Here is a 23,700-nt window from a genome sequence, read left to right as displayed (position 1 = left end):
GGGGATTGAGTCATTCCACAGTATTTCTAAGGAACCATGTGTAGGTGGCGGCCTAGGTGCTGGGGACAGGTGGAACAAGCTAGACCTGACCTCATGGAGCTTACAGCCCAGTGGGGGAGAAAAAGAGCAAGCAACCAAGGAATAAAACAGCTGTATGTATTTAAGGGCAATGAATTGAAATCAGGAAGGGGGCATACTTTAGTTAGGCAGTCAAGGATTTCCTCTCTAAAGGGGTGACATTTGAGCTGAAGCCTATAGTATGCAAGGAGATCAAGAGCTGGCTAGGGAAGGTGAGGAATAGCATTCCAGGGAGAGGAAAGTCTCAGCAAGTCTTAGGGAGAGGAAAACACTGAGGAGGGTAAGAACGTTTCTGGGGAACTAGAAGGCAGCCAGAGTGGCTGGAGCCTGCTGAAACCAGATCAGCTCTGTAGGGCCCAGCAGATGGAATAGGGCAAAGTCCTTGGGGAGAGATCTGAAAACCAAGGCAGTACATCGAGGAAACAATGAAAGTGCAGAGGCCGGTCCCACACTCCACCCCAGTCCCCAAAACTTGGAAAATAGAAAAACAGATCATCATGTGAATCAATTGCAGAAAGAATAGCTATGCACAGCCCTCAAGACTGCAAGTCACCTTTTCAGAGGTAGTGGCAAAAGTATTATCCTCAGAGGTCACAGGTGTGATAAATATGGCTTCAAAATGTTAAATCATTTGCCTCAAATGACATACCAAAGCCAGCATTGGAACCCAGGTCTGATTCCAAAACCCCTCTTAAACATAAACACTCAAGCATTAAGTCCATGTTATTACTCAGGTGAGGTGACCTATTGGTCATGGAATACCAAATTGGCAGTTTGAGGGGCAACCTCTAGCAGTGCCCATTCAGAATCTAGAGAAGATGGTATCCTGGTCCAAGAACCCAGCTTTGTTAGACACTGTGTAAGATCTACCCGTACACTAAAGGTAGACCCACTTAGCTGTCCAGCCAACCACAACTACAGTGTTTCCTAACCCTGCTTAAATGGTGGGTGACTGGGCTTTACAGAAGCTATGTTCGCAGAAGAGGGCAAGCTGATTAGCAGCCAAGCATCCAGTCTGTTCACATCAGTCTGCCAATTTGGCTTTAGGGGCTATGGACCCTGGGAAATGCTTCTGTCAAATGTATTCTGGTCGGCTCACCCAGGCCATGTTGTCCTGTCAAGGTTGAGTGAGCAGCTGCCATCTTCTAGTGGACATCCAGCTTCACGGTGAGCACCTTAATAGTCACTGTGAAGCTAAAATGTAAGTCATGTGCCCTAGAGGACACACCTAATTCTGTAAGGCAGGAGTGGGAGGTCACAGAGGTAATGTCATAAAAGCGATGACGGCTGTCCAAGCTGTGAGTCTCAACCCCTCCTTTAAACATTACCTTGTCCTCTGTTTCGAGACTTCTGGCTATCTGCAAGAAACTTCAAAGTTCTGCTCAAAGGCCAACCCTTCTGAAAGTTTTCTCCTGATACCCCCTTTTATGAGTATATCCTGGGGGGAGAGAGGGGGACTCACAGACTTCCATTCATGAATATGAAACACTTCAGTGCACCTATTTACACACCCAGCTCTTACTAGTTCCCAAATCTCTCCAAGACAGGGATAAAAGGTCATCCCCCATGCCTAGCATGATGGAAATTATCAAACAGCTTGGATATTGGGCTGATGGAAAAATCAGCTGTTCTTATTCAGTGCCTGTATGGCAGGTAGGCACTGTCAGATTGTTTAATCTCACTTTATAGATTTAAGAAACCAACACACAAAATACAAGTTGCTAAAATTCAGGACCAAGAGTCAGGACTCAAACACAAATGTTTTGGTTTTTACTTCAAGGTATCACTAAGGTCTAGTGCCGTCCAACTGAGCTTTCTGCGGTAAGTGAAATGTTCCATATTATGTACTATCTGACATGGTAGGAATCAGTCACCTGTAGGTACTGAGCACTGGAAATGTCTCTCAACTGAGGAAGTGAGTTGTAACTGACTTACTCCATCGCAGTAATTTCAACTTAAATAGGCACATGTGGCCAGTGATTACTGTCTTATTAGCACAGGTACAGGCTGAGGCCTTGGACCTGAAGTCCAAGGTCCCACCCTCTTGCTCACTGGCTACATTTGGGGCAAGCTGCTCCACCTCATGGAACATTTTCCTCAGCAATGAAATGGGGTCTTTATTTCTCTGAGGTTACATTTTAGCCCAAATGAACTCATTATATGCAAAGGACCAAAGCTCTGTATAGGCAGAGAGCAGTTTAAGGAACAGGTGGTGCCCGGACTGTGACAGAGGTCTCTGGGTGGGGGCTCCCAGAGGGATGCCAGGGACCAATCAGGAGACTGCCTGTGTGGGGACAGCTAAGTTGTTTTGGGAAAGAAAAAGCTTCACTTGCCCTCCTTTCACATACACAATAGAGCACAGACCTCATGCAGCCCCAAAGGGGCAAAAAGAGACTTTAATTAGGGGAGGCAGGATCCACCAGAATAAGAAAAGGTACAGCGAGCGTGGGAGCAGAAGAGCCAGAGCAGGCAGGAGGACCCCTGCCCAGGGAGCTCTGGAGGACTCACTTCTCTGCCTCTAGCAGGCACTGCGCTGACAAGACGCAACAGCGGCCCTTTTCAGTGGGGAGGGCACGAGGCAGCCCCGTGGCCAGAAGGTGCCTGGCTTTCAGGACTTGGCTCCTAGGCATGGTGGGTGGCCACCGAGTCAGCCACTGTGTCCAACCAGTGCTGGGTGGCCATCTTTAGGCAGAGCTCAGGAAGCTGGCAGAAGGTCTCACCGCTTCCACAGGCCCAAGGAAGCTTGCAAGGAAGAGGGCAAGGGAGAGGAACCGGAGTCTGAAACCTCCCTCCCACCCAGCTGGGGTGCTCCGGGAAGGAACAGTAGTCGCCTTCTGGCTCCAGGCCTGCCCAGACCCACAGCGACCAATAAGATACAATCACTGGGACCAATCACAGCCAATAAGAGGTGGAGGTTGTTTAAAAAAAAAAAAGAAAAAAGAAAAAACAGGTTACAGTCCCCTACAAGCATAGGGTTTAAATTTCAAGGCGTTAAAAAAATGTCCCAGCCCAGGGGACTGAACATCAGAAGCCAGCCTGACCAGGCACATGTGGCCTTGGGGCAGGTCCACTGCTGCACTGCTGCTGAGGTAGCAAGGACACTACCCCTCTCCCTCATCTAAGGCCCACCCCACCCCAGCTCCCCTTCGCTGTTGTCGCTGCTGCCACTGCGGCGCTGGCGAGTAACTCCAGGACATCTTTGCAGACACACGGGGGAGTCTGAGGGGGAAGGCCACAAGATCCAGCCACATGGTTTAAAACTGTCAAGAGAACCAAAATGTGGTGAATGATGGTTATTGCTGTATCCTGGCAGGTTCGCTCTGGGGAGGAGGGCTGATCTGAAAGCTGCCACTGTGCTCAGATTTCTGGGTCCCAGCACACCTTGGAGTTACATGCCCTCTAACCAGCCGGCATTCAGCAGTGACCTTTGGGGCACTGGCCTTAAACTCAGCACTAGAAAAGGCAGAGCAATTAAAGGTTGAGTGGGCTTTTCCTCAGCAACCGCTGGCTGTGTCGTGGAGGCTGCCATAAAGCCCTGTCTCAGTGCCTTGCTTGGTGAACTGAAGTTCACTACTTGTGATGGGGGTGTTCATATGCAAGCGCTTGAGGACTCAAGAAAGCCAAGGGCAGAGGGACCCGGAATCTAGTCTGGTACTTTGTGTCAAGCTCTGGGTGGTTCTACAACTAGGACAAGCCCTTGCAATGTCTCCCCTCAAGAATCCCTTATGGTATCTAGATCAACCCTGGACATTTTACAGACCAGTTTGTGGACCAATGGCCCAGAGATTGAACTTAGCTCAAAATGAGCACTGATTGGCCTACACAGTGTTTAAAAGAATATGAATTAGTTGCCAACCTTGAAAAAATGGGAGACACTGCATGCAAATTCAGATATTGGGATTCTTTCGAAAAGCTGGAAGATAAAGCCACAATAGATCCAAAGCTATGTGGTGGTGATACTCTGGCTGAGGCATCTGGTCCCCAGGTCACCAAATAGCCCATTTCGCTGTTTCATTACCTGCCCGAACCTTGTATGCACCTGTGTGTGTGACCCCTGACAGATGCTGTAGTACTTGTAGATCTCTAGTCTGAAATCCTAGCTGCAAGTCCTGTTTCCTCTACTTAGTAGCTGAGGAACTTGGGGCAGATGACTTAACTTCCAGAGCCTTTTGCTCAACTGGAGAATGGGACAACACCTGATTCAAAGACTTGTTTTAGGTAATAGATAAGTGAATGTGCTTTTTTAGCACTTAACTATAGAAATGCAATTACCACAATAAGTAAAGATTGTCAAATGAATAAGCCAAATATTAAACTGGGACAAGAACTATTTTTCTTCAGCTGAACCTAGAGGCCTTTCCAGTGCCCTGGCCATAGAACTCTGGTGCTCAATACACGGAAAGCTTACCATGTACTGGGTGATAGGTTTTATATACATTTCCTCATTTAATGTTCAACCACACTGAAGGTACTTATTAATAGTCACATTTCACAGCTGAGGCTTAGTTGAGAGGTTCATTAACATGCCTGAGTAGGCAGAAGAGCCGGACTCACACACAGGTGGCCTGACTCCAGTCTGTGATTTCAATGAGCATACCACCCCATGTGCACAGTTCAACTACTCTGTAGGCTGGGTGCCCTCGGTATAATAAAGCCCAGGGGAAGTGGCTATCATTTCCATTTTTAGGAATCTGAACTACTTCTGGGCTGAGTCTGTACACCCTGGAAGTAGGAATAAACACTAAATCTACTACCTAGGGATAGTAGTCAACTCTGAGCAGAACATGTCAACAAACCAAAGACTGTTTGGAAGAAGGGAGAAAACAAAAAAAGAAGGCATGTCCTGAATATCTAAACAAGAACAACTGTGTCATCAGTTTATCCATGTAAACAATTCCTCCTCTTCAGAGGGCTGCAGGCTCTTGCAGTTCAGAAGGCATAAACAACTGAAGATGGATCTGGAGGACTTGAGCCATGAAAGTGATGGAAAACAGGTTAAAAAATCATGACTTTAAGTATGAGAAACAGCTGCTAAAGGAAAATATTTACATATGTTTGAGAAGCCAAATTCCACTATGATTAACTGTCTCATATTCCTAGAAAATTCACATGTGGATTTAGCTTGTCTTATGTGGAGTTTGAGCTAGATATAGGGAAGGACTGTGTGCACTTTGAGATCTAAAATGAATGTCTAAGTAACCACAGAGAAACTAGGAGAGGCATTCTCTAGACACCCAGATATGAAAAACGCCCTGATGAACCTCAGCCCAAAATGAACCAAAAGTGAACCTCAGGGCCTTCAGCCCCAAGGCACCTGGCTGACCTGTTGCCCACCATGTCCCAGAGGACTCAGGGAATATTCACACACTGTTGGCACCACTTTCCCACCAGATGCTAAGTTCTCAACACAAGCCATGGCTCCTTCTACTTCTGAAAGGAAAGCAGGAAGGCCCTTACTTACATTCTTAAGGAACTCTTCAGCCACGATGCGTGCACGGGCATTAACCGACAGCTTCATCTCACTGATCTCTTTGTCGATCTCCTCCATGAAGTGGATCACAAAGTCCACCAACTTGTGTTTGTACATCTGCTCTGTGTGGAAGTTGGTGATCAGAAAACTGATGTCATACCCCTAGGAAAGGAAGACATTAGGGAGGAGAAAAAGAATAGGAAGGAATTAGCATCCCAGGGGCACTTAGCTGGCCATGTCCACTCAGCCACATGCTTCCAACTGGCTGTGATCTTTTCCCAAACTATATGACCTTCAGTCAGCAGCCCACATGCACTGGTGGGGTGTCTTTGTTGGATCCAATTTTGTGTCTGTCAGATGTCTCATGAAGACTATCTGTGGCACAAACAGTTGCATTCAGAGTAAGTCAAGGGGGAGAGAAGGGATGTGAAATCTTACGTTAGAATCTAATCAAACAGGAAACAAGAGGAGAGACGCTGCAGGAGAAGGATGGGATTGAGGTCTTTGGTATTAGATGGGCTGTATGTGGAAGAACAATTTTATTTACTCTGGGTGGCCCCAAAGGTTAGGTCTAGAATAAGGAGATTTTAGCTCAGCATGAGAATAAGCTTGACCAATATGTCTGATAAGTCTGATAATGGTGCGTGCTGCTCTGCATGGCACTTACGCACTCACTGAGGATATTTTAAGATGATCTGCTAGGGAGGGTATGGAGGACTCAAGTACAAAGTTAGCCAACAACTGAGCCAATGTCACTGTGGCCTTGAGAGACTATGATTTAGTTGGTGACACAGTTTAGAAAGGATTTGATTCCTTGTGCCCTTTCTGCCACTAGACTGCAAGCTCTGGGAAGATGATGCAGTTTATCCTTTTTGCCTTTTCCATGGCTGAGGTAAACCCAACCTCTCCTAAGCTTCTGATCCCCCTTTCTCCCGCACCAGCCGAAACAAAGGCTGACTCTCAACTCAAGACAGTGGTGAGCATCCTCCAGCTGGAGAAATAGCAATCCCAGTTCTAGTAATAATCCCAGGGACTCAGTGGTAGAATCCCAGGTGTTCACACATGGATCACACAGCCTCACCTCCACTGGTTTCCTTCGAAGGATAAAGAAGTTCTCTGCTCGCATCATCATGAAGCGCATGAACTTGTGGCATAAAATCTTCTCGATCTCATCAGCCTGGTGAGAGCAAAGGAGAAACTTGTTTCCCTGAAGCTAACTCCCTAGACCAACAGAAACCTGTAGCCTGGTCTTCTCACCCCCCATTTTCCCCAGGCTTGCTAGGAGCAGTGGGGTTGGTATTGGGAGAGACCACTGCCTGAACTTTGAACTACAGGGCATTTGGCTGCCAAGTGGAAGGACGGTCAACTACATTAGAGCCTCACCAACTTAATGGGACATTATCATGATCTCATCTTCACCCATTCCAGAGACATAATTCCAGCAAACCAGTCTTTTATATGCTCATTCCAGACTCCACAACTATATTAAGAGCTGCCTTTCCTTTTCTCATTGAAACTAGTGCTGCATTTTCCAAAGTCTGGGATACATATCATCCAGTGCATCAGAGATGACTTCAGGTGGTCTCCTCTTTAATAACTCTGAACATAAAACAATCCCCAAAGGTTCTCCCTGCTTAACTCTATTTCTGGAGGAATTTTGCAGCTGAGTGCTGGTATGCCCTTAACACCCCCAATACTTGTTAATCTCCCTTTTAACAAAAAGCACTTCCCTGGGTGCAAACCTTTGAAGGCAATAGTACGTAGTCTGAACTTAGTAATACTGTTTTGTTTTCACTGTGTTTATTTTTTTAAGTGCTTCCTCTATTTGGCAAGTTCTCTATTTTTCCACTCAGGGCATAAAGTTTCTTTTCCAAATTTAAGTGAAAGAAAGTCAGTCAATTTAAAGAAATCTATTAAGCAAGTAACTGTCCAGGTAAAAATTATGGGGGTAGAGGTGATGTCAGACATTTGTGAAATGCCTCCTGAGGAAATATAAGAAGTGTCACTTTGTTTTTTAGCCTAATTTTGCAGAGTTTAGGGCTATCAAATTGGTACTGACCCTATTTGTTTTCCTAAACTGGACTTACTCTTCATTCCTCAGGCATGGTTCTATGACCTGACACCAATCTGACCTATGGCCTTGGCTGCTACATTTCCTGACTTCTAATCCACAGAAAGACCTAGAAGATGGGGTCACTCTCTCTTTATTCTACTGACCTGCTGAGTCTGGCAAATCATTTCCTGGGTACCTTCAAGAAAATAAAGCCTAGGTTACTGTGAACCCTGATTCTGGCACAACACTCTTTCGGATGAGGATCCCTGGCCTCCTGAGGAGGGAAGGACTCGGTGGTGAGCTCACCTGTTTCACAGCAATGCTGACACGGACAGAGTTGATGGAGCCCTCAATCAGAACCTTTTCCTTCTCATTCCTGCTGATGGTCACAGGTTGTAACAGGAGCTCTTTGCTACTCCTGAAAGCACAATGTCACAGAGGCCTCAGTACTGTGGAGGAACAGAATGCTCAGGGAGATCCCACAGCAGGTCCTGGAATTACTATCTGAGACCACAGTCCAAGAAATAGGAGACCTCAAGCAGGGGTGCTCCAAGATGGGGAGCAGCAAGTGTGTTCTTCAACAGAAAGAGCACAGGCTCAGGGATAAGGAAGGAAAGGTTTTGATACCTAGCCTCCCCTGTTACTGTCCTTGGGCAAGTTACTCCGTAGGAATCTCAATTTCCTCTTCTGTAAAATGACTCTGATTCCTTACCATCCGCAAGGACTAAGAGATCAAAAAAGGGTCAAGTATCTAATAGCATGCTTGGCACATGGTAGAAGCTTTACAAACAGCAGCTCTTATTTTAATAATCATAAGCAAACCCATACACCATTTAGGGAATGAGAGAAGAGAGGCTACCTTAGAGATCAGAACAAAATATAATCAAACAGTTTGGCCTCCTTTAATTATCAATCCAGAATGATTCAGTTATTTGGCATTAAGACCCCTCTCTGCTCAGTTTCCATTTTGATGCCCCTGAATCCCCAATATTTATAGTGGTAATTAACTGTGGTTATGTTATCTGTAAAGTGTTATTTTAAAATGCCTAGTGGAAATCAATGTTAAGCAGTTTAACAGAGCACATGCTAACATCCTGAGTTTTTAAAAATTCATCAACTGATTGACAGTTATACATGTCCCAAACTAAACTTTAAAGGGAAAAAATAATAATTTACTTGTAAGACATAGACTAGATGAGGGAAAATAATCCAAACTATGGAATTTTGGAGTAGGTGATGAGAATCAAACTGGTGTAAGGGGGAAATCCTTGATCTTTACATTAGAAAAGGATGTGAGATGGCACCTCAGGTAAATAAATTCCTCATCTTCTCCTTAAACTGCCAGCAGGTTCAATAATGACACAGAAGGTACTTCACAAACAGCCCTACTCTGGAAAGTCATGTATCGTGTCAAGCAATCTCGGCTCCAGAGTAGTTTCTTCCCTAGGCTTTGTTCTGCCAACCCACTGACCCTATTTTCTGAACTTCAGAATGAGAACCATTGTTCATCTGGCAGTAACACAAAACCCATGAACTGTAGTTATCCTGACAAAAGTTCATGGCACCCTCTAGAAAAGAGTCATCTCTGCATCTCTGCACCCATCGCTCCCACCATGACCTTTCCCTTCCCTACCTGACTTCCACCTCCGGCTTGTTGTGTCGTTCCACAACCTGGGAAGAGAAATTCTCCAGGCAGAGAGCAGCCTGCAATGTGGCCCGCACGGCACTCAGGTAGGGGCGGAGAGTGGCAGTCTACAGGAAAAACCACAAGGGTGGATCAGAATCTGTCTCATCAAACCCACTTGCCCCCTACTCCAGCTACATGGATGCCTGACTCTCAGACACGACAGTAAACAGAAGAGATGAGGTCTTAAAGGTACCATTTTAAGTCTAGTGCAATGGTTCTCAACAGGGGACCATTTTGCCTGCCCAGGGAACATTTGGCAACATTGGCAACATCAAGACATTTTTCACTGACATAATGTGGGGTGGGGGTGCTACTAGCATTTAGCAGACAGAGGCCAGGCATATCACTAACCATCCTACAATGGATAAAAAGAATTATTCAGCCTCAAATAGTGCTGCTGTTGAGAAACTGGTCTAGAGGCCTATGGATGCCCCTATATACTCTGTCTTTTGAGCCAACAAATGGACAAGTCTACTGTGAACCAGGCACTGATTTAGGGGCTGAGAATTCAAGATGATTAGACTACCTCTACCCTTAAATAGCTCAACTGGGCCAGGGAGACAGAAAATAACCACACTATAAAAAAGGATGAAATGTGACATAATTAGGTTTACAAGTTGTATTTGCAGAAGAAACTGCTGTTGAAGATGAAAATAGAATTAGGTGGATTTTACAGTGAGAGAAAGTAAAGGAGGACATTCTCAGTAGAGGGCTCAGCTGCTAGCTACACCAGTCCACCTTCAGTTCCCTATGTTAGCCAAGTTCTTTCTCACTTCAGGACATCACACAAGTCGAACAATCTATCTGTAAGCCTTTTTCCCTCTCTCTGCTTAAGTCATCCTTCAGATCTTGGCTTATATGGGGAAGGTCTCTTCCTTCCCAAGCTTTTCTTTACTTCCCCCTTCATATTTATTACAACCTACAATGACACATTCTTCACCAGAATTTAAGTCTCATGGTCAACAGACATCTATTTTATTCAAATCTACATATCCCACACCTAGCTCATTCTGTATCTAGCATAGACAGTGGCTTACTTGTTTTCTGAAGAATATTTAAGTTATGAAATAACTTAAAAATGGTTAGAATAACACAAAAGGACATAAGGATTTCCAGCAGTAGTAACGGGTACCATGTTCCTGTACGTATGAAACATTTCAGAGCCAGCCAATGAGGCTGCAATGGTAGCCTGAAGATTCATGGGGAATCTCAAGTGCCAAGTTACAGAGTGTATCTTTTCTTTTGAGGTGGTAAGGAACTGTTAGAGCTTTCTGAGGAGGAAGTTATACAACTACAGCTGCATCACAGCTCTGTGGAGAATGGATTAGAGAAGTGAAACATAAGGCAAAGAAGATTATTCAAGGAAGGCTGATGAGAGCTTGGACTGGGGCCATGAAGAGGACAAGCAGAGTTAGCACAGGAATTGTACTGACGTTAAGACGTAGAAGATAACAATAAAAAAAACACCTCGTAACAAACTGTGATCCATCCATATAGCAAAATACTACTTAGTAATAAAAAGGAGTAACTACTGATACACAACATGGGTGAGTCTGATGCATTATGGTAAGAAACCACATTACAAAGCCTACATACTGAAGAATCTCATTTATATGACAATCTGGAAAAGGCAATACTGTATGAGGAAAAAAAAAAACATCCAGTGGTTGCCTGGGGTGTACGGGGCAGAGGGAGGGAACTTTCTGAGGTGATAGAAACGTTCTGTATTTTGATCTAGTAATGGTTAAATGATTGTGTTTGTCAAAATTCATAGATGGTAAACTTGCAAAGGGTGAATTTTAGGTGGCCAGCCTCCTGACGCCTCCCCATTCACAAATAAAGTAGACACTGTGTCATGTAATTCTTCAAAAAACTTGACTTTAAAAAAAACCAAAGGGTACTTGCCTCAATTAGAAAAAAAGAAATCCCAGGTTTCTAGCTGAGGTAAGAGGACACAAAGCCAGCATAAGGAACATAGGAGGAAGATCAAGTTTGAGAGAAGATGAATTTTGACGGCCCAATTTCAAGGTGTCAAGAAATCCAGGCAAACCTTAAACGAGAGCTAAGAAGACAGATCCAGGAGTCACCAGACTACACAGGTCATCAAAGCCAGGGGACTAGACAGGTATCATCAGGGAGAGTAAAAAGACGAAGGTGGTGAGCCAAAGTCTCAGCTCCCAGGAATACCTATATTTATCAAAAGGAAGGATTTCCGGGCAGGGAGGGATCAGCAGTAATATAATTCACATACTGCAATAAGGCTAACACGGTTGAGTTCTGACCAGGAAGGGGCTTGGGTAGAGGCAACATAAGAGAGCCTCCATTGGGGCAAAAGCAAGGCAGGGGATAAGGAGGAACGTGGTACAATAGACACTTTCCTTGGGAAACTGTGGAGTCAAGCGGTGGCAGGAAGGAACAGGGCAGTGTGTTTAGTTAAGTCTCCTACGCTAGGTGGGGAGGTGGCCCTACTATAATGCCGCGGCAGCCCTACTACGGCGCTGTGAGACCACCTACACGCCTTCGGGGCTCTACCACAAGCCAGGAGGCCCCGCTTCCGGCTTCCTGTATCCCTCAGGAATATTCCCTACCTGCCTCGAAAGCCAGACCAGAAAGCCAGTAAGGACTACTTCTCGAGAGGGCGTACCCCGCTCGCCCCTTCCTCACTTAGCCCCCTCCCTGCTCTCTTCCTCCCAGCCTCGTTGCCCCCACACTCCCCAGCATCCCTCAGCCCCGGGCCTCTCCGCTGCGAAGCCGCATCGCCCCCAGGACCCACAGCTCTGAAACAAAACAGCGGGGGTCCCTGGCCCGGGGGCCCGGCTCGCTCACCATCGCGGGCGCTGGCTGGGCCGGAAAGCGGAAGTGCGGAAGTGGCCAGCTCCGCGTCGCCTGCCCTTTCGCGAGAAGCGCAGCCTCAGTCTCCGCCCGGACTTCCGGACGGCACTATCTGTGCCCCGAGCGGGGAAAGGAGAGTCTGGGAACGCTGGGTCCCTCGGAAGTTTTCCCGCTAGGACTGTCTTGGTATCTTTAGGCCCCTGAAGTTTCAAACAGGTACTCAAGCTTCTCCCGTTATCCATACATCCCTCGCTTGTGACTTTGGCCTTCTTGGTGTCTTTGCCGCCGTCTTTCCCCATAGTCATGCAATGGTGCAGCCCGGCCTCACGTTGGGCACCATATTAGGACAAGGCGAGGCAGAGGAGCTCTTCGTTCCTTCCGGTTCTGCGCCCCTATCCTTCCGCGCCCCTCTTACCTGCACCCCCCTGGGGCTCGGCGGGGAAAACTGCCTGGCCGAGGACCTGGCTGCCGAGCCCCGCCCCCCAGCTCTGAGCGATTCCCTAGGGTAGGCCGGAGGCACACCCCAGCCCCACCTGCAGTAGGCTCACTTGCGGCCCTTAAACCCTTCCCCGCAAGCTAGAGTGGGCTGGCCCTCGCCATTCCCCTCCTCGCGTCAACTGCGGGGGCCCCGCCCATAGCCAGTTCCGGGGCGGTTGCTCCCATCGACCGGAACTCCCCGCCCCCGCCCGTGGCCTGGGGGGCCGGAGGAGGCCGCTTTGAGGAGGTAGAGGGGGCGGGGGCTGCGTTAGGGGGTCCCTGGAGGAGGGAATCCTGTGGGTTGACCCACGGGTGGGGCCTGCTGTTAAGCAGTTCCACTTCTTTTGTGCCATGCACTGAACTGGACTCTTAACTGGGCTCTTGAGCATCGTCTCTTAATTCTCACAACATCGCAGGGAGGTAGGTACTCTTGGTATCCCCACTTTATAGATTGAGACTTCTTATGGGAGGATAAACACAGACTTTTATCTCTGTTTTACAGATGGAAAAACCGAGACTCAGGAAATTTAACATGTTCAGGGCTACATAAATAGAGAATGGTAAAACCTGGACTTGAACCTAGGTGTGTCTGGCTTACCAGCCTCTTCTTAACCACTGTCAAGGGCAAAGAGAAGTGGCCAAGGTGGAAAGGCGTGCCCCAAAGAGTGGCTGGGAGGCACAGAGAACATTAACATTGTAAAAATGTGGTGGTTGGAACTCAGGCTTAGCAGAACCTGGGCGGAGTAGAACAAAAGGGAAGTACATCAGAAGACCAGGCATAGTATGTCATGGTGGTTAAGGGCACAGACTCAAAACTACCTGGATTCAGACTGCATCTTGGTGAACTTCGGCATGTACAACCCTTACAAAATCTCAATTTCCTTAATCTGAAAAATAGAGATCACCGTGGTCCATGCTCATGAGATCGGGTAAGAAATTCAGTGAGAAGCTGGTGAAATGTCTGTACCCTGCTTGGTGCACAGTAAATGTTGAGTAGGAGCTGTGCGATCAACCTTTTCAGTAGGATACTGAAGCCTGGCTTCCTCCTTGAAGCTGTCCCTGGATGGAGGGAGACATCTTGGGCTTTTCTTCTCCCATTTTTATGTCCCATCAATGGCTCTCTCCACAGGATCCCATATCCTGGGCCATGAGTGAGCTGAAAGACTGCCCCTTGCAGTTCCACGACTTCAAGTCTGTGGACCATCTGAAGGTCTGTCCACGCTACACGGCGGTGTTGGCTCGCTCTGAGGATGATGGCATCGGTATCGAGGAGTTGGACACTCTACAGCTGGAACTTGAGACCCTGCTTTCCTCTGCCAGCCGGCGCCTGCGGGTGCTCGAGGCCGAAACCCAGGTGATACCCTACAGAGGGGATATCACCAGGAATGGACTGTGACAATTTATGGTTTGAGTCATTCATTTACCTTCATCTGCTGACGCCTGGGGCATAGGAGCTTAGAGGGAGAGAGAGAGATCCAAACAGGGATTATGTGACTTGTAAAATGCACAACAACATGCATGGTGCTTATCAATTACAATATTTCTAATTCACTAAGCAATTATTGGCCCTCATCCCCCATTATGTTCTCTTTCATAATGCTAGTCATTAGAGGTAGATAATTAGGACAGTTCTGGCCTTTGGGGAGTTTGCCAATTAAAGGGCAGAGCATGTCAGACAAGTACAAAGTGATCCTGTCAGGATACTAGGGGAAGTGGAATGAGGAGTCCTGGATTTGAATCCTGGCTTTAGCACTTGCTAGTGTTGCTGTTTCTTAGCTGTGTGACGTTGGGAAAGTTACTGCCTGTCTTTGAGCATCAGTTCCCTATCTGCAAACTGGGCTGTACCTACCTGAGAGCATTTGTGAGGATTAAAAAGATTTTTTTGCAGAGACTTGGCCCAATGTCTGACATTAAGTAAGCATTTCAAATGTTAATGATTGGTACAGCTGTGATTATTTCTATTCACAGCACAAACATTCCCTGAGCCCTGGGTACCAGGTGCTCTGCCAGATCCTGGGGAATAGAAATGGTTAAGATGAGCTTCCTAGTATTCAGAAACTTATAATTTAGTTGAAAGGATAAAATATGCTGTTCTTCCAGAAGGACTAAACAGCATAATTGGGCCTGTGGTAGAGGTATACACAGTGCCAGAGACTCAGACAAAAAAGGGGCCATTTTACCTGGACCTCAAAGGATCAATAGAGTCAACTAGTGGTCCTTGGGAATCCACTAAAGCTTTTGAGCAGGGCTGTGGCACAGTTGTATTTTAGCCCCCAGGAAGCTAGGAAACTGATGCAGACAGGCTTTCTAATTGTGGTGACATCTGAAGTGAAATTTTGCTGGGAGGCTTGCTTGCCTTCACTGGAAAGTTAAACACCGGCGTATTTTCCTGCGGCTAACTTGCACTGGGGTATGATCATTTGTTTGACCTTTCTGCTGACCACTATATAACTAGTTTGAGTGATAAAGAGGTGAATCAGAGTACAAACAAATGAATAGAATGAAGAGAAATATATGAATAAAGTCCTGTGAGATGGGCACAGAAAAGGAGCTGAGTTTTGAAGGATGAGTAGGAGTTTGCTAAATAAAGAGGGGATGGAGAAAGACCTTGGAGCCTCCTTGAGTTCTTGATCCTCATTCTTCACTGGGAGAAAGAGTTGTCCTGTGTCTTCCCTTCTCCCCACCAATGACAGTCTCTGTGAATTTCAGATCCTCACTGACTGGCAGGATAAGAAAGGTGATCGACGATTCCTGAAGCTGGGTCGAGACCATGAGCTTGGAGCTCCCCCAAAACATGGGAAGCCCAAGAAGCAGAAACTGGAAGGGAAGGCAGGACATGGGCCAGGTCCTGGCCCTGGCCGGCCCAAATCCAAAAACCTTCAACCCAAGATTCAGGAATATGAATTCACTGATGACCCGATTGATGTGCCACGGATCCCCAAAAATGATGCCCCCAACAGGTTCTGGGCCACAGATCACAGTGGGGCCTTGGGATTTGGGCAGTCAAGGCTGTGGAGGGACCTGGGGCTGGGGCTGGTTGGGCAGGGGCTGCCCATTCAGGATCTGCTTCTCCCTGCAGGTTCTGGGCTTCAGTGGAGCCCTACTGTGCCGACATCACCAATGAGGAAGTGCGCACGCTAGAGGAGCTGCTGAAACCCCCAGAAGATGAGGCTGAACATTATAAGGTGGGAACTCTAGGCCATGATAGATGTGAACAAGAGGACTTAGAGGTGCCTCAGAAGCCATGTATCATCTTTCTTCCCATACTCTGCCCCACCTTCTGTCTGCCCACCCATCATCCAGCTCTCTCAGCCTGTTCCTTTTACGCATCCTCTCTACCCCATCCAAGTGGTCACCACATCCGAAGACATCTGCTTCATGAGGTCCTCCATTGTCCTCACATCTCCATGCCCTCTGTTTTGGTTTATGCCTTCATCAGCTTTTACCAGCCTCTTAATACTTTGTTGCCTCCAGAGGGACCTTTCATTTTCTTTTTAATGATGAAAATAAAACAGGTTCCATTAAAGAAAATGTAGAAAGTACAGAAAAGCAGTGGGAGGAACTCTCCTATGTGTCAGCTGTCAGGATCAGTGTAACCCGGCCCTGCTCCCAGGCCTCCCCTGACTTCCGTTACCCTCGGGATCAAGTCCAAGTATCTCAGTCCTTGGTGGCACAGCCCAAGCACCCCTCTGCAGTCTCCTTGGCCGTGCTCCCTCTTATTGCTGCATTTACCAGCCCCACCAAGTCCCTGCCCTTACTCCAGGCCCATACAGGGTCCTTGTTGATCTCTGGGCCTCTGCACATGCCTTTGTCCCCTTGAAACTGACTCACTCTTCAAGGCCCTGATCTCATGTAACCTCCATGGAAACACGTTTCCAGACTTGCCGGCAGAAAGCTGGTGTCTCATTTATGCTGCCAAAACCTCGTTCAACCTCTATCACTTCACTTGTCTGCATTTTTAAAAAAATTATTTAAAAAAGTAATCCATATAGGCAGTAATAAAATTAATCAATACAAAAGATAATTCCCTCTCCTGACCTTAAGGCACTTAGTTCTCTCTAGAGACAACAGCTGTGCCTGCGATGGTCCATGGACAGACAACTTTCCACACCTTTTATTTCCGAAATTGTTCCATATTGGGTTCTGTGCGTTTTTGTTCTTTCTGTACCTTTCTGTCTCCCTTACTAAACTGTGAATGTAGAGATTTTTTTCTCCTTTGTGTCTTCATACCTGCACCAAGCCTAGTCCTCATCCCTGGGGTAGGAGACAGATAAGTGAAGGAATGAAGGAAGATTCTGCTGGCAGTGCCTCGGTGCCCAAAAACTCCCACACAGCCCATGCCTGGCTGGCCAGTGTTTACCCCTTGGGGCTGGGTGGGATCTCTCCCACAGATCCCACCTCTGGGGAAGCACTACTCCCAGCGCTGGGCACAGGAAGACCTGCTGGAGGAGCAGAAGGATGGGGCCCGGGCAGCATCTGTGGCTGACAAGAAGAAAGGCCTTATGGGGCCATTGACTGAACTGGACACTAAAGGTAGGCCTTACTTCCATGCCCACCCCAGGCCATGACTTGAGTTCCCATGACCTCAGCCCACCTCTCTACCACCTCTTTTCTTGCTTCAGATGTGGATGCCCTGCTAAAGAAGTCTGAGGCCCAGCATGAGCAGCCAGAAGATGGGTGCCCCTTTGGTGCCCTTACTCAGCGTCTCCTACAGGCCCTGGTGGAGGTGAGTACCCCAACCCAAAAAAGGAACTATGTTTACTTTCTGTTTTAATGTTTATTTTTTATTGAAGTATATCAAAGATTTAGAAAGGTATGTAGATCTCAAATGTACAGATTGACAAATTTTCCCAAATGAGCACACTGTGTAACTAGCCTTCAAATCACTTGCATTCTAGAAGCTCCTCTCATTCTCCTCTCAGTCTCTAACCTGCCCCAAAGGTACTGACTACCTCAATGCTTTTGCTGAGCGTTGGCTAAGGGCTGAGCCCTGTGCAAGGGGCTTTCCAAACATCCTCTTGTTGAAGGCAAGGACAGTGGTTAGCCTTGTGTTACATAAGAGAAGACTGAGGCTCATAAAAAGGGAACTGTTTGAGGTCACATAGCTGATAGCTAGAAGCAGAATTCAAATCCCATGTTCAGAGTTCCTTTATGCCCACTGGCTGGTCTTATGCACATCCCTTCACCTCGCTGAACTTTAGTTTTCTCTCCGACTTAAACATAATAGTGCTTTTTCTCTCTCATATAATATTCTAGGGTACATGTTCCAGGTTGGCTGAGACTGGGGGTGGGGGAAGATCTCTGCCCCAAACCTTCAGACAGGGACCCCAACTATGGTGACTTTGCCATCTTAAATATGCAGTCTGCAGAAAGTCTCTCTCGGTATGCTTGCCACTTCAATCCCACAGAAAAAGAGCAAGGAAGAGTATTTGAAGGAAGGTTTATGGGCCATAATGGGCTGTGGCTCTTAACTCTTCTGACCACTTTCTCCTAGAGAGAATTTGTCATATGATCACACCTGACTGCAAGGGAGGCTGGGATGTGCAGTGTGGCTGGGCAGCCATGAGCCTAGCTACTGTGGAAGAAAGGCAAGAATGGCTTTTTGAACAGCATCTGCCACAGCAGGGTCTGGTGGACTGCAAACACTTAAAAACCTTAGCTATCTCATTCTGTTGTTGAATGTTACTGTTGCTCTTCTCTGCCACCACCTTGTACTGATGTAGACAGTATACAAAAAGGAATTTCTAAAATGATCAAAGCTTTTTGGAGTCAGTTTGGAAGGCTTCCCAGAAGGGGTGGGGTGGGAAAGATAAAAACTTATTTCGGGTCTGCAAAGACTGTCCATATAGGTCAGAGAGGAGAAGGCAGATGGAAATACTACAGCTTTTTCTCCTTTCACCCCCTTTCTGTGGTCTTCTAGGAAAATATTATTTCCCCAATGGAGGACTCTCCTATTCCTGACATGTCTGGGAAAGAATCAGGGGCTGACGGGGCAAGCACCTCTCCTCGCAATCAGAACAAGCCCTTCAGGTGAGCGGCATCTTATCCACAGTCCGCATTTGGCCCTGCTTCTGCCAACTTTTTTCCATCTCGACATGAGAAGGTTTCCTTAATAGTAAAGCCGAGGGCAGTTTGATGAGCCCAATAAAAGTCTCCAGCATGCTTGCTGCCCCAGTATTTCTGCATGCACAGACTTAATTACAGGCTTTTTCGTCAGCACTGTTCATGCTGTAAACAACCTAAATGTCCACTTGAAAGAGATTGGTTGGCTAAATTTTTGTAACTCCATATGATGAAATAACTTGTAACTATTAATTACATTAGGCAGACAGAGTTAATTGACATGAAAAGATGTAAACAATAGAGTGTTAAATGGGGAAATGTCAGTTGAAGCACAATACAGATAGTATGGTCCTATTTTTAAGATACATTTAAATTTGTACACACATGGAAAAAAGCTGAAATAATATAATACAAGTAGGGAATAATATGTGACAAAACCTGGGTATATATAGTATATATATATATAACAACAAAATATGCGTTTTACTTATTAATAACATATAGCAAAATAATGATAATTATATAATAGTAACATATAAGAAAATAATAGTGGTTTCCTCTTGGTTGTTGGCATAGGTTTTTCTGTACTTTTTTGACACTGGGTATATGTTGCCTATGTTTGAAACAAGACCAGATGTGTCTCTATAATAATTGACATACATGTATAGTTAACATGTACAGCATGATGGTTTGATTTACATATATTGTGAAGTGCTTACTTACCACAATAGGTTCAGCTAACATTCATCTTTTCATATAGATTCTACAGTGGAAAAAGGAAAAAATTTTCTCCTCATGATGAGAATTCTTAGGATTTACACTATCAACAATTTTTTTATACATCATACATCAGTTAGCTATAGTCACAATGTTATACATTAAATCCCTAGTACTTACTTACCTTATATGTGGAAATTGGGACCTTTTGACCATCTTCCTTCAGTTTCCCTTCCCATGATCCTCTGCCTCAGATAACCACAAGTCTGATCTCTTTGTCTGTTTCCACATATAAGTGAAATCATACAGTATTTGTCTTTCTCTGACTTATTTCACTTAGCATAATGCCCTCAAGGCCCATTAATAGAGTTGTAAATAGTAGGATTTCCTAATTTTTTTATGGCTGAATAATAGCTCTTGGGTGTGTATACCACAACTTACTGATCCATTAATCAGTCAGTGGATGCTTCGGTTGTTTCCATGTCTTGGCTACTATAAATATTGCTGCTATGAACATAGGGGTGCAAATATCTTTTTGAGTTAGTGTTTTCATTTTCTTCAGATAAGTAACCAGAACTAGAACTGCTGAATCATACCGTAGTTCTATTTTTAATTTTTTGAGGCACCTCCATACTGCTTTCCATTAGTGGCTACACCAGTGTACATTCCCATCAACAGTGAGGAGGGTTCCGTTTTCTCTACATACTCACCAACACTTGTTATCACTTGTCTTTTGATGTGGCAAGAGATAATATCTCATTTGCATTTCCCTAATAACTAGTGGTGTTGACATCTTTTCATGTACCTGGTGGCCTTTTGTATGTCTTTTAGAGAAATGTCTATTCATGTCCTTCACCCATTTTTTAATTTTTTTTTTTTGCTATTGAGTTGTATGAATATGTTTTGGATGTTAATCCCTTATCAAATTTATGGTTTGCAGATCTTTTTTTCCATTTTATAGGTTGTCTTTTCACTTTGTTGATGTTTCTTTTGCTGTGCAGAAGCTTTTTAGTTTGATGTAATCCTACTTGTTTACTTTTTTTGTTGCTTGTGCTTTAGATGTCGCATTGAAAAAATTATTACCAAGACTCATCTCAAGCTTTATTTCTAGATTGTCTTTTTCTAAGAGTTTCATGACTTTAAGTCCTATATTTTCTTTACATTTTTATATCTAGATAGATATAGAAGGGGTATCCAAAGAGAAAGTGTTCCCAAGTGCCCCTTGGGAACCTCTGAGGGGTCCTCCCTCCAAGCTGGCCCTTGAACTGAGGGCTGTCTTCCCCTGCAGTGTGCCACATACCAAGTCCCTGGAGAGCCGCATAAAGGAGGAGCTGATTGCCCAGGGCCTGCTGGAGTCGGAGGACCGCCCTGCAGAGGACTCAGAGGATGAGGTCCTGGCGGAGCTGCGAAAACGGCAGGCTGAGCTAAAAGCACTCAGTGCTCACAATCGAACCAAGAAGCATGACCTGCTGAGGTAAGTGTGGACAGGATGGATAGGTTGGGGGTGGTTGGTCATCTTTTGGGGGCTTTATGATAGGCTTCCAAAACCTGGCAGGGCCTGTAAATCTCCTGGAGAGCCTTGAAAAAATACCTGTCGGGTGGTGTCGGGCACTACACCAGCACCAGTTATGTCTCAAAAGATTCTAATTCCACAGACAAGGGTTAGGTGTATGCAGTTTATTTATATTTTGACTTACAATTGTGGTTAAAAACACATAATATGAAATTGCTCCTCTAAACCATTTGTAAGTGTACAGGCCAGTGATGTTTTTGAGGAATCTCCAAGCAGTTTTCCATTGTGGCTGTACTAATTTACATTCCCACCAACAGTGCACAAAGGTTCCCTTTTCTGCACATCCTTGCCAACACTTGTTAGGCCTATCTTTCTGATGATGACCATTCTAACAGGCATGAGGTAATATCTCATTGTTGTTTAAATTTGCATTTCCCTAATGACTAGGGAAATGACTAGTGTGATTAATTTTTTTAATCTTTTGCATGCTTTTTTCTTTTCCCCCCAAAGTATTTTTATGAAAAATTCTATACATACAAAATCTGAAGCAGTACAATTAACACCAAAGTATTCTCCCCCAAGATTTATCAACTGTTAACATTTGTTGGATATGTATGATGATTATTGGCCCTTCACTAGAAGTTGCCCAGTGTCATAGGACTAGCTCTTCAAGAAATTGGTTGTGATGTCATTCATTTTGTATTGACTCCCCTCCGTCTTTGCCCTGCATTGGCCACAGCAAGGGTATAGGTGACATCTGGAGGGAGATTATGGTGGCGGCTGCCCTTGTACTGGCCCAGCTTTTCACAGGCAGGTGCTGTCTGTGTCTCTGCCAGAGCCCCAGCAGGGCAGGGCACACTCATTCATTTGGCCAACTCTGTTGTCTCTTAGATGTTGTGTTTGGGGCTAGGAAGAGAGGCAGAGGGCTTGCTGTCTACAAATGGATGATTGGTAAAGACCTGCACCATTAAAAGGAGAAGTAGTTGCTGACAAGCTGCTAGAGTATTTCAGGGTAAGGGTTAATGAGTGCTTACTGTGTACCAGGGGCTTTATTTACCCCCTCCTCGACTAAGTCCAGGGGGTAGGTGGTATCTTTCCTGTTGACCAGATGAGGAAATAAAAACCCAGTGAAGTGAGTGCTCTGCTGAAGGTCACAGCCAGTAGACAGCCAAGCTGTGACTTGAGCCCAAGGCTGAATCCAGAGTTCTAGTTCCCTCTCCAAGGAAAGGAAATACAGATGAAAGAAGTAGAGGAAGTAAGGGGGAGGGGAGAGGAAGACATTAAGTCAGAGAGAGAAGTGGGATGTGCAGATACCAAAGGAATGGGCAGTACAGAACTGGCTGGGGGCTGTTGGCAGCCAGAGCTCAGCCCCAGCCCTGTGGTGGGCCAGCTGCAGGGCTGTAAGCAAGGCATCTCCTGCCCTGAGCCACAGCTTCCCCTTCAGGGAAATTAACAGCTTAGAATAGATCAGATCTCTAAGCCACCTTCCAGCTCCACCATCAGTGGAATTTATAGGTCAGATACCATTCAGAGGGGTCAGTTTGGCATCTCACCCATCTTATAGACTTCAGGCTGCTGAGACCCTTAGGTTGCTCTGGAGTTTGGTTGCCAAGTAAGCAGGTCTGCTGGCACCAGAACCCCTTTTTATAAAGATTGTTTCAAGCTTATCTCCTTGATTCAATCTCCTCCTCACTTAGTCATGGGATCTTTGGGGGTTTCCTTACCTGCCTTGAGCCTCAGTTTCATCACTGGAGGCACAGGAATAAAATATTATAAAAGCTTAAGGCAATAGCACATAGCACAATATAAATGTGGTTCAGTAACTGCTTTTTGGTGTGCAACAGTCCGCAGCAGTGCCAACCTGGGGTGCTGGGCAGGCTCAGTCTGAAAGACAGAGGGGCCCCACTCTGGAGATGGGCTTTCTGCAGCACCTGGCTGGCTGGTTCCCACAGGTTGGCAAAGGAGGAGGTGAGCAGGCAGGAGCTGAGGCAGCGGGTCCGCATGGCAGACAATGAGGTCATGGATGCCTTTCGCAAGATCATGGCTGCCCGGCAGAAGAAGCGGACCCCCACCAAGAAGGAGAAGGACCAGGCCTGGAAGACTCTGAAGGAGCGTGAGAGCATCCTAAAACTGCTGGACGGGTAGTGCTCACCCCTTCTTTGGGCTGCTGGAACCCTCAGCCTGTGGCTGCCTGTCAAATGGTGACAGTCTCTAGAGGACTGTGGCCTTTCCCTGAGGTCTTTTTGGCCTAGCTCTGTATAGCCAGGACATGGGAGGCCCAGCTGGGCTGGCCTGGGGCCCTGTCTCTGCTTGATCCCCAAGATGAGGGGGGGACTTTATTTCTGGGCCTTCCTCTTCACCAACCCCCCATTCCCCACCCCCACCCCTCTTTCCCTCAAGGACTTCTCCTTTGTGGTTTTGTAAAAGTACAAACTTAAGAGTGAAGTGACTACTGTGGTTTTTAAAAAAGCATCCAGCATCTCTGAATGTCTGCTATTGTGGGGTGGAAAGGAACTGGTGTGGGTGGCAGAGGTTCAGGAGGGCATGCCTAGTGGTTCTCAGCCTGTGACCACTCACCATGTCATTCATTTCAGGAAGAACTTCTTGAGGATACTTGTGGCTGCAGATAACAGATAACAAAACACCTCCAACTCAAATTGGATTAACAAGAAAGGGTGTGGCTAGGGGCTTGCTGGCCCCGGGGCAGATTGGTCCCCTGGGTTGGCCAATCTAGCAATTCAGCAGAGCCATCAAGGACCCAGATGTTTCCAAGCTGCCCTTGCACAGTGTCAGCTTTCACCTAAAGTCGG

General features: G+C 46.2%; 2 protein-coding genes and 1 long non-coding RNA gene across 12 annotated transcripts; 2 read left to right on the top strand and 1 right to left on the bottom strand.

Annotated features, from left to right (window-relative positions):
• The first annotated feature begins 13 nt into the window (after positions 1-13).
• LOC140848330 (uncharacterized) lies at positions 14-7,901 on the top strand. Its single transcript, XR_012129004.1, has 4 exons — positions 14-152; positions 1,126-1,245; positions 1,859-1,899; positions 7,650-7,901. It is a non-coding gene; the product is annotated as an uncharacterized lncRNA (long non-coding RNA).
• ARPC4 (actin related protein 2/3 complex subunit 4) lies at positions 2,444-12,299 on the bottom strand. The gene is made up of 6 exons (XM_017677642.3): positions 12,115-12,299; positions 9,235-9,353; positions 7,908-8,019; positions 6,630-6,725; positions 5,540-5,710; positions 2,444-3,338 (listed from the first exon to the last, which is right to left on the bottom strand). The coding sequence occupies exons 1-6, from the start codon at positions 12,115-12,117 to the stop codon at positions 3,333-3,335; spliced, it is 507 nt and encodes a 168-aa protein (XP_017533131.1). The 5' UTR covers positions 12,118-12,299; the 3' UTR covers positions 2,444-3,332.
• On the top strand, positions 12,199-23,335 carry TADA3 (transcriptional adaptor 3). Of its 10 annotated transcripts, XM_073231007.1 has the most exons (11): positions 12,851-13,017; positions 13,100-13,180; positions 13,496-13,526; positions 13,727-13,951; positions 15,307-15,557; positions 15,677-15,782; positions 16,989-17,130; positions 17,220-17,323; positions 18,518-18,627; positions 20,666-20,851; positions 22,843-23,335. In XM_073231007.1, the coding sequence occupies exons 4-11, from the start codon at positions 13,745-13,747 to the stop codon at positions 23,033-23,035; spliced, it is 1,299 nt and encodes a 432-aa protein (XP_073087108.1). In that variant the 5' UTR covers positions 12,851-13,017; positions 13,100-13,180; positions 13,496-13,526; positions 13,727-13,744; the 3' UTR covers positions 23,036-23,335. The 10 variants fall into 10 exon arrangements, with proteins under 10 accessions (XP_017533125.1, XP_017533123.1, XP_073087109.1 ...); XM_073231008.1 differs by lacking the exons at positions 12,851-13,017; positions 13,100-13,180 and adding an exon at positions 12,525-12,625; XM_017677630.3 differs by lacking the exon at positions 13,496-13,526.
• The last annotated feature ends 365 nt before the right edge of the window (positions 23,336-23,700 follow it).

Source organism: Manis javanica, chromosome 3, assembly GCF_040802235.1.
Source record: "Manis javanica isolate MJ-LG chromosome 3, MJ_LKY, whole genome shotgun sequence".
Lineage (NCBI taxonomy): Eukaryota > Metazoa > Chordata > Mammalia > Pholidota > Manidae > Manis > Manis javanica.
This window is presented reverse-complemented; position numbering and strand designations above follow the sequence as displayed.